The sequence below is a fragment of the Quercus robur genome, chromosome 10, assembly GCF_932294415.1.
Source record: "Quercus robur chromosome 10, dhQueRobu3.1, whole genome shotgun sequence".
NCBI classification, from domain to species: domain Eukaryota; kingdom Viridiplantae; phylum Streptophyta; class Magnoliopsida; order Fagales; family Fagaceae; genus Quercus; species Quercus robur.
The window spans coordinates 12,248,670-12,266,100 of NC_065543.1; the positions used below are offsets into that span (position 1 = coordinate 12,248,670).

A 17,431-nucleotide genomic window follows, 5' to 3' on the forward strand; every position below is an offset into this window, starting at 1 on the left:
AAATTGTACCGTGATACACCGTATCAAACCACACTGCACTACACATGTAACTACAAAATTAAGGTGCAGTATGAAGATGGTTTTGGCTAAGCCGTACCATGCAGGGCTAGCCCAAGATGGTTTGAGGCCTAAGGCGGAAATTTTAAAGGTGCTTTTTTACATCTAAATATCACTTAAATAATATTTATTTTTTTATAATATTTATTTTATTTCAATTCTATTATTAATTCATACTTATTAATATGACTAATTCACCCAAAGTGAGCTAATGATACTTACTATATAGGTTTTATAAACTAGCATATCACCGATTAAAAAAGAATACTCAAACATTCATTTATTATACTGTTTAAGTAACATCGATTATATTACTTTCACATCAATTTATAATTTTTTTTATCGTAAAATTTGTATTAGTTTTAGCATTTTTCATTCATTTAATGGAGATTAGGTTTCATTTCTATTAATTCATTTTTTTTTGAGAAAATGCTAAATTTACTATAAATTTTATTATAAAAAGCTTACAAATTAATATGACAATAAGGTAACACTTCAACAAAAGATTAAATGAGTATTTAATTATTTTATGTAATTAGTGACATATCAATTTATACAATTTATGTAATAAAACTTATAATATACTATCATAACTTTAATATTTTAGGCCTTGAAAAAAAATACCCTAACTCACATTTTTTCTTTAATTAAAAAAAAAAAAAAAAAAAAAAAAAACTTACTGCCCTCATATTTGGGGGCCTTTCCATGTAAGGCCTATAGGGCCAGCCCTAGCACTATGAAGCGCAGTGATAAGAATATAGACCAAAACCATACCAAATCGTCCTGCACTGTAAACACTCCTAATTCTCGATACATGATGTAACAGTTTTTCCCAAGTTATTGACCTTTTTTTATATTATTAATTTGCCCTTAAATTTATTAATTCAGATAAATAAATAAATAAAAAAGTAATTAAATTCATATAGACGTAGTCCTAGTAGACATGACATGGATAAATTGTAAACTCAATATTACTGTAAAAAGTAAAAACCTCAAAAACTTAAAACAGTATTTTTGGTTGGAGAGCTGAGAGAAGTGGGAGTATTGTACTGAAGATGACAATAGCGGCAGGGATCGGATACGCCTTGCTTGCGCTAGGCCCGTCTCTTTCCCTCTTCGTCTCTGTAATCTCCAAAAAGCCCTTCTTGATCCTCACCGTCCTCTCTAGGTATCTATTTACGACGCCGTTTCTCTCTCTCTCTCTCTCTCTTCAATTTCTCCATTTTTCTTTTACGTAGAAAATGTAGCTGGGAAAAAAAAGTTAGGGTTTACGAATCGTAGAGTATTTCGGACCCTAGAAAGTGCTATGATCGGTCAACGAAGCTTTAGTTTGACTTTGGTGGGTTTTTTGTTTATGTGTTGTGTGAGATAGCTATTGGATCGTGTTTTTTTTTTTTTCTTCCATCTCTCGGCAACCAAACAGAGTGGTAGTGTGTAAACATCTGAATATTGTAGTAGTATCTGATTCAGTAGAAGAAAAATTTGTTTGATTTTTTTTTTTTTTAATTTTAATTTTATATCTGTATTATTGTTAAGATAATTACTGATTTTATTGTAATTTATTTCGTATATTAAGCAGAAATGGTAGTTGTAATTTTTTCAAGGATTGTACTTTGTTGGAAAAATCATATGGAAATGACTGTGATAGTGTATTTATGCTTAATTATAATGTTTTCAGCCTGATTATTAGGTAATTTAGACTTTTCAAGATCAATTGGAAGTGAATTTGATTTGTGAAAATTCTTGTTAGGACAAGTTTGTTTTGTTTGAATCTCTACTGTTAGTAAGAGATTCTGTTTAAAAGTGTTAGAAATGGCAGCCTAGTGGTTGGAGGCTTGGAATGAGCTGTAGAGCCAACATTCTGGGCTCGATCCCAAGTAGGAGTTCCCATGGATTACTTGATACACGGTTTTAGCAGGTGGGGTCATGTATTTGTGGTTTACTCCCCAAAGGGTGGGTCCAAAGGGCCCTGCCTTGGTGAGGTTCCACCTCATAATAAATAAATAAAAAGGTAATTAGAAATGGCTGTGCTCATTCTCGGAATGTATACAAGAAAAATCCTTAGAGAAGGAAATGCAATGAAAAAAGAAATTCTAGCATTACCCACATGTTGGTTTTAATGTAATATGTTTATTGAGTTTTTTCTTGTTTCATCTATGTAGTACACTGTTATGGCTTATAAGTCTGATCGTGCTGTCGGGACTGTGGAGGGGTTTTCTTCCTCTGAATTCAACGACATGGTGGCCTTATGGTCTGCTTCTATTCACATCTATTGCTTTTCAAGAAGGCCTTCGGCTTCTTTTCTGGAGAGTCTACAGGTAAGTTCAATTTCTTCCATTACATTTATGTTACATTTACAATATGTGTGTGCATGTGTGTGTGTGTTAGAGAGAGAGAGAGAGAGAGAGACCTGTTAGGGTATAGCCTAGTGGTTAGATGCTTGGGATGAGTTGTTGACCCTAACATCTTGGGTTCAATCCACACTAGGATTTCCCCTGGATTACCGGTCTGGGTGAGTGGGGTTGTGTATCCGTAGTTGCCTTGGTGAGGTTCCACATCATAAAAAAAAAAAAAAGTGTGTCCTTTTTATTTCTAAAATCTCTAGCACTAGTTTGGAAAAAGGGGTGTGGAGTTATTTTTTTATTTTTGTGGTTAGGGATACTGCATTGGGATACATGCACATGTTATTTATTCATCATGTGCTTGAATGAGATTCTGTTTATTCTGCAAATGTATTTACTGAGCACAGTCAGGTGTTTGCCTCTTGAAATTTCATGCTATGAGTTTCTCGTCTGTATGAAGTGATGGATTTGTATTTTAAAGTTTTGAAATGGTAACAAAAAGTATGACTTTGGATGGAATAGAATGACAAAAAAGAATGCATGTGACTGACTCTAATTGGTTTGTTGAAGATCCATAGCGAACCCCAAAATTTTGGGATTAAAGTTGTAGTATGTTGAGCCTTGCTTCTATATGCTACAAACAAAGAAGTTCTGTTTTGAAAAACTAAGGGTATGTTTGATAACTGTTTTTTCCCCTTATTTTATGTTTTCAAAAACAATTTTCTATTTTTGAGACTAAAAAACTTGTTTGGCAACCCAAAATGGATAGAAAACAAAAACTGTTCTCAAAACTCAATTTGTAAAGGAAATTGAAAACAAGTCAAAGGCTGTTTTTAGTTTTTAGTTTTCAAAGCCAATGAAAACATGAGTATGATTTAATGAATCTATCTCATTCAATGAGTTAGCACTAGAGTTTAAATCCTAATAACAACATATTTCAGTATTTTTTTTATTTTTTTCTTCAAAATTTTTTTTTTTTTTTAATTCAACTAATCAAACAAGTTTTTGATTTCAAAAATACAAGAAATTTGTTTTTCTTTCTATTCTCAAAAACAAGTTTTTGAAAATAGAAAACAAAAACTATTACCAAACATAACCTAAGAATTTGACTGTTTCTAAGTGCTATAGTTTTTTCTTTTTTTTAATGAACTTCATAAGAAGTTGAGCCTTGGTGCGATGGCAATTGTCTTCCACCAAAAGTGGCAAGTTGTTGGTTTTGAGTCTGGGAATTAGCCTCTTTAAATAAATAAATAAAAATAAATAAATGAAAAAAATTGGGGCTGGGGGTGAGGCTACTTGCCACGACCTCCCTCAGAATCCACAAGAAGCACGAGCTTTGTACACTGCATATGACCTTTTTAATCAACTTCATTAAAATTATTCCAAACTAATAAAATAACAGAAAATGACATTGATGCTGCAAAGACCACCAACTCGATTAATGCTGTTAACCTCTCAATTGCCAGGCTCATGATAACCTTTCTGATAGACATGTAATTGTTGGTCTTCCTCTCCAGTAATTGTAAAATTCTTTTATTTTTTATGACATTTTTATGTGATATATGTTGGGATCTTCTGTATAATTAGAAAAAGAAAAAGAAAAAGAAAGCAGAAAAAGAATCTCTGTTAGAATTTTATATGGATACGGATTTTTCAACCATGATTTTCCTGGTAGTACGTTTGTAGGGTTATGGAGATTTCTGTGACATCTCTCTCTCTCTCTCTTGCTTGTTCTTTCGCTTCTGGCTTAACTTCTCTGGTGGACTTTATATAGGAGGTTGGAAGATCTGTTGGATGCCTTTGCTGACAAAGTCTCAAAACCACGCCTATTTATGACAGATAAGATGCAAATTTCTCTTGGTAAGCTTTGTATAAGTTTTACTATCCTATTTTAATTGACGTTGCTTCTCATAACCCCAAATTCCTATAATGTGCCTCTGAGTTGACCTTTGCAACTGTTTCTCTTTATTGGCATCAATCATTCAAAAATCAGATTTTTGTACATAATCTCTACCATCCCTGTTGGACACAATTTGTGCAGAAATTGCTTTGTGCTTTTTGTTTTTTTGTTTGTTTCTTCTTCTTCTTCCTATTTTTTTTTCTTCGTTTTTATTTTTATTTTTTATTTTTTAAAAGAAATAGTTGCTTGATAGATTGTAATAAGTCAATTACTGAATTGTATTTCTTGAGTAATTATTAGATTTTAGATCAATTGTAATTATCTCCCCCAAAAAAGCATTTTGGATATATTTCACAACTTTATTGTAGTACAACCGCTTATCATTTGATCTTAGAAAAAATCTGAAGTTCAGCACCAGAGTAGCAAGATCTAAGCAGCTATGAAGTCTCTTGAAAAAAAAAAGGGGGGGGGGGGGGGGGGCACATTCTCTTCCATAGCAACTTGATTGATACACCAGATAAGGCTTCTTAATCAGGAGAAAATTTCCATAATATGTTATATTAGATTACAATGAGAACAGCTGAAACTAGTGAAAGGCTCAACATATCCACATGCCAATGAGCTTAAGTTCAAATGAAACTTCCTCCCCTTATAAGAGCAAGGTGAAGGGTGAGGCCGTGGGCTAAAAACTCGTGTGTAACTTACCAATTAAAAAAATAATAATAATAAATAATTTAACCACATTGACATATGATCATAGGGCTAATAGGAGATTGAAAAGATGGCAAGTGCCTAAGACTATGGTTCCATGTTTGGAATTTTTTATGTATTCTTAGATGTCAATTATCAACCATATGCTGCCACCACATACAATATTTCACGGTAAAGGAGTGGGAATTTAAATCAAGATTGGGAACCTTATCGTTCCTCTGTGATATGTTAGATGCATATGGTTTAAAGCAATACTACCACTCGCCTCTACCTTGCTTCTTTTTTTTGGAAAATTTGTTTCAGTAAGTTTCATTTTGTACATAGTGTATGAACGTCTTCCCTTTCATATCTGATTTGTGCTAATTTCAATTAATTACATGCAGCTGGTGGTTTGGGTCATGGGGTGGCCCATGCTGTGTTTTTCTGTCTCAGCCTCTTAACGCCAGCATTTGGTCCTGCTACGTTTTTCGTTGACAGGTGCTCTCAGATACCATTTTTTCTTGTCTCTGGTGAGTTGAGTCTTTTTATTAGATTTCTCATATACTTCCATATTCCTGAACCCTAGGAGTAGCCTAGGAATTATATAAGTGGACTTTTTTATCACTTAATATTCATTGTGACTCAATGGTAGTTGGCAGATGTTCTGAAAAGTTTTTGGTTTCACGGGGAGTATTTGTCTAACAACCATTGCTTTTATTTGTTGCAGCAATCATTGCTCTTGCATTTGTTACAATTCACACTTTCTCCATGGTCATTGCGTTTAATGGATACGCAGAAGGGAACAAAATGGACCAACTTTTTGTTCCTGTAGTTCATCTTGCTGCAGGATTGGTGGTAAGAACCTTTTATTTACAAATCCATTCCATATGTCTTATAACAGTTATATTCAAAGCACTGGTAACTATCTATTTTTCTCAAAGTACAAAACAGTCTTGAGGCAGCAACCCTTGAGCTTCTAAGATTAGATTTACACAAGATTACCCATAATGGACCCTGAAATCGGAAAATTCAGAGAAGAATTAGCCATTGGTGCCACATTCTGGGTCCAAGTGGCTTAACTTGATTAGTTCTAGTAATTATTTATTGCAATGGGTTCATATTGATATCATTTTCAAAACCTAATTATATTTTTTTAATAATTAAGTTTTTCAAAGCCTAAGAGGTCAAACCTTGGTGCAATGGGTTGATTGCAAGTGCCCTCCACCTAAGAAATGATGAATCTCGGGTTCAAGTTTGGGAATCAGTCTTTTCTAAAATAGTTATAAGGTTGGTTATCAACCACTTCTCCCATACTCCGTAGAAGTAGGTGCTTTGTGCATTGGGTCCGGGTACAAACTTTTAAGTTTTTTAAGACCTAAGGGCCTATTTGGTTTGAGCAAAAAAGGGGTGTATTCTATATTCATTTTCAGTTTTTTGTGGGACCTATTAAAAAACTTGCTTGGCTATGTATTTGTATTTAGTTTTTATTTTCACTATCCAAAAAAAAAAAGATTTGAATACAAAAACTGAATACAACTTTTTGGTGTTCTCATTCTCTTGAGAATGAATACAGAGGCATTTTTGTAAAAAAATCAAATCTGTGGGTCCCACTATCACTGGCTTGTCACATCAAAGAACTCTCTCTCTCTCTGTTCCTCTCTTGCTCTCTCTCTTGATCGGACCCATGGCCGATGCTCTCTCTCAGTTCAGTGGATCTTGCAATTTCTCGAGCAAAATCAGATCAGACCATGGTTGATGCTCCAATTGCTAGCGAATTCCTTCTGGTTGTAGTGTTTGATTTGGGGTTTGTTTGTGGGTTAGTTTTATTGAAATGTTATGGTGGATGTTTGGTTTTAAGGCATATATGATGGAGGATTTGAGGTGTTTAGGGGTGAGTTTACCAAAATTTGTTTAGGGGTTGAGTTTACTGAAATCTGATCTTGGATTCATGGTTGTATGTTGTTTGTTTTAGGCATATCTGCTTTGATTGGGGCTGGTTTGTAGGAGATCAGTAGTTTTTAGCGGGTGTGAATAGTGTGATAACTGCTAAAGGGGTTTGTATCTGTTGGTGGTTGTCAGGAAAAAAAAGTTAAGGGGAAGACAAAGCAGAAATGATGCCAAACAAAAAAATAGTTGGAAACAAAAAATAGTACAAAATTTGAGTGTAGAAAATGAGTACAGAAAATGAAAATAGAAAATGAATACAACCTCAATACAAACCAAACAGGCCCTAAATATCTTCATGTCAATTGTAATTATTGCTGTTTTTCCCAGTTATTAAAAAATTGCTGTTTTGCCTACTCTGTCAACATGACCTAATGATCAAGCAACTCCTAGGAGTTGACTATATTGTGGGTCAGGTATGCTTTGGAGTTGGAAAACCTGATAAAATGATTTTGCCATTCATGTAGTTGGCTTGAACTTTGCTTCATTTATCAAAGTATACAAAGTTAAACCCTAAATGTGTTACAAAAGAGAGAAAACTACATATTAAATTGCTTTATTATTTTAGTAGTCAGGGATTTGGAATTTATAATAGTCTTATAGGTAGTGGTAACAGTACGATTTGGCTTTAAATTTCCCTGCCTGCTACTGATCATTCTTGAATCATTTAAATAGGATTTGGAATTGTAAAAGTTATTATCTTGGAAGTGGTTGCTATAGTTTGGAGATAATATGCTAATTCCTGATTTTATTGCTTGAAATTGGGTTACCATCACAAAACTTTCAACCATCTATGGGATTTGGAAAATCTTTCTCCAATACTTATAGAGTAAATTGTTTTCTGGCTGTTACTGCTGGAATTGATCTTATTAATGTTTTGGCTTTTACTCAGACACTGGTAAATTTTGCATCTGGAGGTTGCATTGTCAGCATCCCTCTTCTCTATTTCATTGCAATCTTGACCTTGATTTATTGTGGGAAGATGGTGTGGAGAAGATTGACAGAGCATCAAAGCACACAGGGAAACTCATAGTAGCTAGTAACAAAGTCTCCTTGTTGCTCAATTCAGTAGTAGAGTTATGTACTGATCAAAGTTTCCTCTGTATAAAATTGTTATGACTTTTCCATATATTAGCTCTCCTCCCCTCCCTCTTCCAAAAAAAAGGGGGAAAAAAAGAAGTGCTAACTTAGAATATCCAAAACAACAGTTTCTTGAAGAAATATTAGTAGTCATGTCTACTGTGTTTGTGGCATTCACAGGTAAATTCTGAAATTTGAATCAAATGCCTATATGCAATTTTTATTTATTTATTTATTTTTCCTATTGAGCCCTAACTCAAACGGTATCTCCTAGTATAAACCATTTTATACTAAGACAAACAAGTTTTAGGGTGGGTTTGATTCAACTTTTTTATACTGTACTTTTTTTTTAAAAAGTGGCAGTTTAAAAAAGTGCAGTATAAAATTAAGCTTTTTTTAAAAAACAATTACTAATTATTATCTCTTTAAATGGAATTAGTAATGGAAGCATGAAGAATTACCATCTCAAGTTTTAATAAAGGTCTTATGTTCTACTTATAATTGCTGCTTGCTTCCCTATTATGTTGTCCAGTAGGAATTGAATCTAGATTGGCACCTTTGAAACCCCTATCATCCCTATCATTTAGTCTAACAAAATTATGAAGAACCATTGAAGCAGAGACAATAGGTATCTGGATATGAAATGGAAAAGATGGCATGTTTTTGATAATTCTATATCCTTCCACACACCAAAGGTGCGTTCAATCAAACATCGAAGAGATGAGTGAGCATGATTAAGTAAAAAGTTGTGGGCAATTTGGAATAAGGATTCACTTTCCAACTGTAAAATTTATAGCGTGCTTGTGGTGTTTTGCAATTGCAGCTCCCTAGCTGCCATACGATAACGCAGATGTGTATTTGGAAAAGTTAGTTTTTTATGACACGCACTTGCAATAATTAACCAACATGCAGTTTGGGTTTTGGGTTGAAAAAAGTGCATTTTAGCTCCTTAAAGTGGAACCAAACTGGCATTAAGCCCAGATATAATTAACAAGTTTCATGCCAAGATATGGTTTGATTAGTAAAGTCTTATCCTTTGAATAAGAGATTTGGGTTTAAACATTTCTTGCATCAAAATTCCTAAAAAATGAAAAAATAATAATTAATAATAATAATCTATGGCCCGAAATCATAACCCATGTGCTAATGCCTAGTAGTAATGATTATTCTATATGACTCGATTTGTAAAGTCGAATAAAAGAGTAAAATAAGGTATTGACACCCAAATCTACCTAGACAGTTTTCTTTCCTGTGTGATGTCAAAGAACAAATCCTGCTCCTACACTACTTACAGAACCAAAATTAGTGCTCATCCATCTAAATCTCAATTATGCCCCTTTTAAAGAAACTATGTGCCCAATTGAGTTTTGACATTGTCACAGTATGAAATAAGCATTTAACTGTAAAAAACTTTAAAAGTGAAGTTTTTGCTATTTAAAACTTTAACTGAAAAATCCTTCAACATTTTGCAAGGCTAGCTTCGATTCAATTTGAGATCTAAGATGACAAATTTAAGTGAGTTGTTTTAATATTTAAATAAAATTTTAAATTATTGTGTAGAAAAGTAGTTTACAAAAAATTTAAGTGGCTTTTTAATAGAGATTAAGTGGCTATTGTTATTAATTTATTGTGTGGGAAACTAATTTATAAAAATTGAAGTTTCAATTTCATTCTCTACTATTTCATCAACGGTAAAGGATCTCTCTCTCTCTCTCTCTCTCTCATATGTATATATGAGAGATCCATTTTGGGCCTTTTCTAAGAGTATTCACATTGGGTGATGTAGAACCCATAAAAATGCAAAATAGATAATACTATTCACAAAAATGCACAAACATCTTTATCTACTAGGCATATTGTAAGAAAATTACAATTTACTACAATGCTTATGTAAATATACAAGCAATGCAGCAAGTTGAAGAAAAATTTAATTCCTCTTTTATTCTCTCTCTCCTCTCCTATTTACTATCTCAGTTCTTTCTCAAGCTCTCTCTCTCTCTCTCTCTCTCTTTTTTCTTCTTCATAGTTCTCTCTCACTAGGTTGCAACATGGTGGTTGTGAGACTTAGTGAGTGGGATTTGTGAGCTGACGCATGGATCTTGGCATAGGTCGCGACATTTGTGGGTTGTGGCGTAATGGTAATGGATCCCGGCAAGTGGGTTGCAATGGTCTCATATCGATGATGATTGCGGGTTAGGGTTACAGTGGTTGATGGGTTTTGGTTGCATGGTTGTGTTTTGGGGGCCATGATCTGGGCATAGGCTAAGGCTGTTGGGTTTAGATTACAGTGGTTGGTTTGTGTTGGGTTTGCAATTTGGATTGTGGTTGGTCGACATTGTTTTGATTTGTGTATTGCGTTAATGGGTCGATTAGGTTTTATGATGAGTTGATTGGGTTTGATTGGGTTTTGTAAGGGGTTGAGGTGGTGGTTAGGTGGTGTTGGGTTGATTTCTCTATGAAAATGGGGAAAAAAAATCAATGAGAAAGAAAAAAAGATTATTTTAATATTGATGTTTCCCAAGATAATGAATGAGAAGTAAAATGCATCGTAAAACTGATTATATAAAGTAGGTAAAATGGTATTTTGTAAGTTAAAACTTATTATTTTTACATAACCAAATGCGAATGCTATTTGATTGAGTTCAAATAATAATACCTCCTGCCCTTGTAAGAAAGTTATTACTATGTGTCATATAGCTTATAAAAATAAAAATAAAAAACTGTCAAATTTCTCCAACTCATCTAAACAATTATTTGAATATTAACACATTATCATCACAAATCTAACCCCAAAATCAGATTCGCAAAATTGCTTTTCCATATTCAACTCTTCTAGCCATAACTAAATAATATGACAAAATACAGATGAAGAAGAAGAACAAAGTAACAATATTATTTAACTTTGAAATTAGTAAATCTTTTGATTTACAGTTTTGACAAGGAACAAATTTTTGTCAAAGTAAGAGGGAAATTAAAAATTACAGAAGGCATGACAGGAAAATAAAAATGAACATAAAAAAACCCCTTCCTCCTCCTCCCACCTCCACCACCAAAAAAAAAAAAAAAAAAAAAAAAAAAAAAAGAGGAGGAGAAAAGGAATATTTGTGATCTATATTATACAAATTAACAAATATTATCTCAAAACCTGTAATGAAGTTTGCTGACTATTTTTCTGCAATTCTGTATATCCTGTTCACTTGAGAAAGAATTTCCAAACATCTCTATCGGCAGTGTCTTTGACCAAATGTGCTCCAAAAACGCCTTCATCATCTACCAGATTTTTCAGGTGCCGTGCTCCGCTGTTGAAGCCCACATAATTCTTCTTTGTGGCTAAGTACACTACTCCATATGGAGGCCTGACACACTAGTTATCCAAAGCAAATAAGTAAAAAATGAGTTGGATGAAGCTCAGTTTGACATGCTACAAAATGTACAAGTTAACAACACAAGTAATTTCACTCGGAAAGCAAAAAATATGTAGCACAATTTCTGGTAACAAGGTCTCATTACACATACAATAAATCTAGATTCCAATTATGTACATATCTAGATGCCACTGGCACTACCTCCAAATTTATTTATTTGGGATTTGTTCAAATGTCACCTAAGTTGATAAAGCTTCCAATCCCATAACAAGATGTGAGATGGCATATGAGATGCATCAGTTATTAAAACTAATCCATTGAACAATGTCCAGATGACTGAAAAACATATACACTACTCAGAATGTTCCAACCTCATATGAGTTATTTGTCAAGGATAGACAGACAAACCATATCAATCATGCCACTATGGTCAAGATTGGAATCTTGTGCGTTGATTTAACATAATATAACCAAATGAATCATAAGAGACAAAGAAACTTACTTTTTTCATCAGTGCATATAGCTTCTTCAAAGAGGTGGCCGAGTATGGGATGTCTGTCATCAAAATAACATCATAACCACCCTCACACTGATCATTCTCATTAGCCCTTTCCCATGCCCGGCTTCCTGAAAGCTTCCTTGATCGCCTAGAGGTGGATTCCTGCCCTGTGATGCTTCCATCTAGGCTACTACATCCATCCATGAAATCCTCCTCGGAGAAGCTCAGGCTCATCCCTGGTGTTGCTTCACACCCTTCACTCTTCACAACAGACAGGACAGTGGGGAGCTCATTCCAGTCCCCAGCAAAAAAGTGGACTGATGGGGCCAGAGTTTGTCTGGAAGGTGTCAGAGGGCTCTCTGGATGTCTACTCTGCTTGTCCCGAGCTTGCTCCAGATTGGCAAGGACATTTGGTATGGTTGTGCATCTTATAGTTTCTGCATTGAGGTCTTGAAAATGCACTGTGCAAGCTCCCTGTGCAAGAATGAATCAGATATAGGGTAAGTATATTTTTCAAGAACCAAATTCACTTGTGTTCATCTGTGTCGAGCATCTAGTTTTTGCCCTTTTGTCTCTTTCATTTTGCTAAATAAAATTTTGGGAAAATTACACAAAACCCTTGTGGTTTCTCCATAAAACACAGAACCCTCTTGAAGTTTGAGTGTAACAGTTAACACCCCCCCACCCCCCCGGCTGAAGGTTTTTGGGTATAATACAAAACCCAAGGTTTTATTTTTTATTATTATTATTATTATTATTATTTATGTGATAATTTAGAGCTGCATTTTCACATAAAACAATATCACAAGGGTATTTAGTGTTACACTCAAACCCCAAGGGGGTTCCATGTTTTAGCACAGGGTGTTTTCGTATAATTTTCACTAAAATTTTTTATTTCAGGTTTTCTATATGATGCAAATATATTTGACATCGTGTTAGCTTTAAATGGTACATTCGGAACTGATGCATCTCATATTTGACAACGTGTAGGCAAACAGGAATTATGAAATATACAGAATTAAATCATAGCAATAAGGATAATTCCAATTCAACAATGATTTAAGCCAACAAATTTGAAACCTACTCAATACAAAGGGGCTACTATGCTTTTATAAAAATTCAATTAAAAGTGGATATCTTTAATTATAAATAAATAAAAGTGGATATCTTCTAAAAGCATTCGAATTTGCATGCGTTACATTTTGCACAGGCGACTTCTAAATATATAAATTTAAAAAAAAAAAAAAAAAAACCCAACTTGACCAGACAGGGCCATCTAAAATATGTACTCTGCATATAACTACAGACCATCCGAAAGATTTTGAATTAATTGAAGATAGTTCCAAATTCCATTGGTTTACAAACAACTGATATTTATATATTATTATTAATGTAACACATGCAAGATGTTCATGCTTTCATGTAATTCCCAATTACAAATTTGTAATTCCCAATTACAAATTATCTCCATACAAAATCAGCACAATGCCCTTTGTATTTAGAGATTAGGAGAGATTGAAACTGGAAGTAGATGGGAGAGAGAAAGAACAACTAAAACAAATCATTGTATTCACACTTCTAGGTAGATGTATAACACAAGAATCCCCAAAAGTAAAGAAGCCAAGGCTCAATCAATTTATAGGATTTACCTTCAAGCATGCAAAAATCCCCGGAAGTCCATAACTGCTACCAAGCTGTAAGAATCACCAAGTAGACAAATTAACTCTCAAAATGTTCCATAATAACTAACAAATGGAATAATTGACTATCAAATCTAATTTCTTCACATGGGAGAACTAGTCACAGGAACATGAGCGAGAAAGTTATCATCACCCAACATTCTTAAATGTGCAAGCAATAAGGTTTCCTTTTCTTATATTCTTTTTTGATAGGTAAAAATAATTTTATTGAAATGAGACTACCTCATGAAAATGGACACAAAGTAGCCTAAAAAATATATACAAAATGTAGTTCAGAAGCATTTTAGATTACTTGTCTATATACAAAGAATATTGAATTAAACCAATATTGACAAAATTTCTAACTGCAGACCAAAATCAGCCTTTTTGGGTGTGATAATGGTATTCTCTAGAAAAGGAATAAGCCCTCAAAAAAGAGCCATTATCTACAGGTTGTCTCTTGAGAAAGACAATCCCTGCAAAATATGCATCTTCCCCTCAAAGAACACCCCCAAAGGAATACTTCAATTTTCCCTATTAGGGTTGAATATTATCCAAAGAAAAAACCTAGAAAAAATAGTAATTAATGGAATCAACAAGCTTCATAGCATCAAAATGAGATCGGAAAAGATTGAAAGTAATAAATTGAAGCATGAAGCAGCAAGTAAAATCTCTTTGACTCAATTACCTCAAGTACCCTTTTGCCTCTGAAGCTTAATTGTCCATCACGAATCTCATGCTTGAGGACATTAACAAGATCGATAGAGCTGTCCCAAGATTTCAAATATCCTACAAAAGGAAGAGTTTTTTAGCTTTAATTTCAATCATTTGACATATCCAATCATGTGTAGAGAACAAGATTACTAAAGCAGGACTTAGTAATTCTAAAGCCATCAGTGGCAGATTTGAACTGGACAACTCCACATAAAATAAAGGAAAAATTTTAGCTCCAAACCGATTTGGAGCTATCTTTCTCCAACCCATTATATGACTATTGAAGAGACCATTCGTGTATAGTTTTCGTCATGACTTTTTTAATGAGTCATGTGACCTGTTTAAACATACACATGGATAGTCTTATAAATCGCCATGTAGTGGGTTGGAAGAGATTCATCCAAACTGGTTTAAAGCTAATCTTTGTCCTAAAATAAATAATGGAATGTCAGGTACCTACCATCAGATTTTGAAGATATTATGTCCAAACCATTGAAACCAATGATATCAGCAACACTAACTCTTCCCTGTTAGAGATTGTAAAAGGCATCAATCAGGTTTCTTAAACAGACTGTTCTACAAACAATATATGCAGAAGACATGCTCTGATGTTGTCATTTTATTCCATGGAGAGGGAAAGTTAATACATTGAACTCAACCCACCAACCTCCAATGCCCCCTATGCTCCCCTCAAGTCTGCACAGCCCACCCCCCCCCACAAAAAAAAAAAAACCTTTTAAAAAAAAGAAATGGTAAGGTAAGGCTGTAAGTGGGTTTTGAACTCGTGACCTTTGCCTCCATTCACTCTAGTGGGAAGACGAAGTCCAAACATCCTTTCCCCATGTCTTGGGAAACATGGGGAAAAAACCCAACATATACTTTGTCTTTCAGTACATGTTTCAAACCTACAGCTTATATCCCAGCAGGCACCTTCTACTCATATCAGAATCCTGACTACATTAACATCTCTCTCTCTCTCTCTCTCTCTCTCTCTCTTGGTGGGTCTCGAACACAGAAATTAAGGCAATGATTTCAGCTTGGTCCAGTTGCAATGGATGGAAAAGAATCAATTACCAAACTACCAACCAACTGCAATTATCTTTCATGAAGAATTTTACTTGTACAAACGAGAAAATATAAATGCTGACAAGCACAACTGCAAAAAAAAAGGATTTGGCATACCTTGAACACATTGAGCCCTTGCAAGTCTGCATTCTCTCCAGCATACTTGTAGGGGTGAGCTGTCTGCAGAGTAGAAAGAGGAGACTGTTAGTGTTCTGAACACAATTTCTAACTCCGTGCCTCACAACAAAAGCTTCAGCTGAACTATATCACTATATTGTGATGAATAATTCTTCCTTCGGCTGTCACTTTTAGATTGGGACTGTTAATGTTGTGGATAGGGGATATACCTTTGATGGAAGAATCTCAACAGCTGGCGAAGGGAAATGCAGATCTCTCTCAGAAATGGAGGACACGCTGTGAGTTCCCCGGTCATGGGGCACCAACCCAGGCAAACACTGTGCAAGCAATGCTGGTGCACGCATCTTACTTGACCTTTGGCAAACTATTTTTGGGAAGAACAACCTGAAACTACCAACACTTCAAATCAAAATGCAAAGCACTCTTTAAGGAATTCTACATTACAAGCTTAAAAACCACCACAAAAAAAAAAAAAAAAAAAAAAAAGAACAAAACAAACAAACAAGAAAACCCTACAAACACAAAACCAAAAATCAGCTGAAATTCCAATTCTCTGCTGAAGTTCCAGTTGTCCACTGTTCAAACCTCATTAGATTATGATGATGCAACAAACATGAAATATGATAATCAGAAACTGTTTCAACAAAATTACAGGCCTAAATGATCATTGAACGTATGCTGGAGATAATATGAATACATGGCCAGAAAGAAGTCTACACTAATACTACAAGAATGAAATATCTGTAGTATTAGTATAGGCCTAAATCATGTAGAATTAGAGATAACAAGCCTAAATGATCATTGAACGTAGGCTCTCAGATCAGTTAGGCCTACACTAACACTACAAGAATGAAATATTTGAAGGGGGAGGAAAAGGAAAAGTTAAAAACAAAAAACAAAAGTAAAGTAATAATAACAGTATCAAAATTTAACATTAGACACAAACCAACAACATATTCTAGACCAATTTCTTTTATAACATCTTCAAGAACAACCCATTAGCAAAATGCATAAACAAAAACCGCGCATGAGTAAAAAATAATTCCCAAAATGATATCTTCAACATTCAAATACATCTGACCCATATGTTCTATTACATCCCGGAACAAAATCCACATATAGAAAAGGTCAATCATAATACAATTACAAAGCACCAAGATGAATTCAGAAAGAAAAAGAAAACAAAAACAAAAAAAACCCAATAAAATTAGGCAAAAGAACAAGCACTTGAACTGATTATACAAACAAATCCCACAAAATACAACCCTTCAAAATTCACAAAACCACATGATAACTTGAATTATGTAGAAAAATAAGAAACCCATTTCTTCTTTCACATCCAAAAACAAAACCCAGATAGAAAAATCAAACACAACTCCATTAGAAACTTCAAAAAGACATAAATTTGCTAAGCAAAGAAAGCAAAAAACTTACCAACAAAGTCAATGCCTTTGATCAACAAAGAATCCAAGAAAGACCCTTTTTAAAAACAATCTTGAAAGACGAAATGAGCTTCCAAAGTTTGAAATTTCGGAGCAAAAGAGATCGTTCCCACCGAGTCAAACAAGCAGAAATATCAAAACCCTGTTTTTAAAAGGAAAGAAGCTTAAACAGAGAGAGAGAACAAGGAAGCTTCGGTTCAGACGTGAACTGTTACAAGTTACAACCTGAGACAAAATACCGAAAATGCCCCTTGTGGGTTTTGAACTGTAAATACTAAAGTGTGTGTAAAGATTTTGGTTTCGGTAGAGTGGCGTTTTAGGTAAATGTGGAATGAGGACAAGGGTGAGTTTCGAGAGTCCCAGTTCTTCGCTTATTTAGAGTCCTCGTGGAAAGTAAGAAGGAAAGCGGCGAGTTGGTCGGCTGTCGTTTTTGGCTTCCCAACGTGTAATCCGGGACCTATCTACTGTTGACACGTGGACCGTGCAGGTTAAGAAATTTCTGATTTTTTTTTTTAA

The 17,431-nt window shown here is 34.3% G+C and overlaps 2 protein-coding genes across 3 annotated transcripts; one reads left to right on the forward strand and one right to left on the reverse strand.

Annotated features, from left to right (window-relative positions):
* The first annotated feature begins 1,027 nt into the window (after positions 1-1,027).
* On the forward strand, positions 1,028-8,240 carry LOC126703718 (gamma-secretase subunit APH1-like). The gene is made up of 6 exons (XM_050402797.1): positions 1,028-1,225; positions 2,220-2,375; positions 4,174-4,259; positions 5,394-5,519; positions 5,717-5,844; positions 7,826-8,240. The coding sequence occupies exons 1-6, from the start codon at positions 1,113-1,115 to the stop codon at positions 7,964-7,966; spliced, it is 750 nt and encodes a 249-aa protein (XP_050258754.1). The 5' UTR covers positions 1,028-1,112; the 3' UTR covers positions 7,967-8,240.
* A 2,639-nt stretch (positions 8,241-10,879) lies between these two features.
* On the reverse strand, positions 10,880-17,102 carry LOC126703715 (uncharacterized). 2 transcript variants are annotated; one of them, XM_050402795.1, is made up of 8 exons: positions 16,908-17,102; positions 15,683-15,863; positions 15,453-15,515; positions 14,731-14,797; positions 14,245-14,345; positions 13,527-13,571; positions 11,881-12,351; positions 10,880-11,377 (listed from the first exon to the last, which is right to left on the reverse strand). In XM_050402795.1, the coding sequence occupies exons 2-8, from the start codon at positions 15,815-15,817 to the stop codon at positions 11,207-11,209; spliced, it is 1,053 nt and encodes a 350-aa protein (XP_050258752.1). In that variant the 5' UTR covers positions 15,818-15,863; positions 16,908-17,102; the 3' UTR covers positions 10,880-11,206. The 2 variants fall into 2 exon arrangements, with proteins under 2 accessions (XP_050258752.1, XP_050258751.1); XM_050402794.1 differs by having other exon boundaries at positions 15,683-15,857; positions 16,908-17,101.
* Positions 17,103-17,431: the final 329 nt, after the last annotated feature.

Coding starts and splice junctions, on each gene's coding strand:
- LOC126703715 (XM_050402795.1), bottom strand. CDS start 15,817: ATGCGTGCACCAGCATTGCTTGCACAGTGTTTGCCTGGGTTGGTGCCC. Junction 15,516..15,682: donor TTGAGATTCTTCCATCAAAG/GTATATCCCCTA, acceptor TCTACTCTGCAG/ACAGCTCACCCCTACAAGTA. Junction 12,352..13,526: donor GGATTTTTGCATGCTTGAAG/GTAAATCCTATA, acceptor ATTCTTGCACAG/GGAGCTTGCACAGTGCATTT.
- LOC126703718 (XM_050402797.1), top strand. CDS start 1,113: ATGACAATAGCGGCAGGGATCGGATACGCCTTGCTTGCGCTAGGCCCG. Junction 1,226..2,219: donor ATCCTCACCGTCCTCTCTAG/GTATCTATTTAC, acceptor TCATCTATGTAG/TACACTGTTATGGCTTATAA. Junction 5,520..5,716: donor ACCATTTTTTCTTGTCTCTG/GTGAGTTGAGTC, acceptor TATTTGTTGCAG/CAATCATTGCTCTTGCATTT.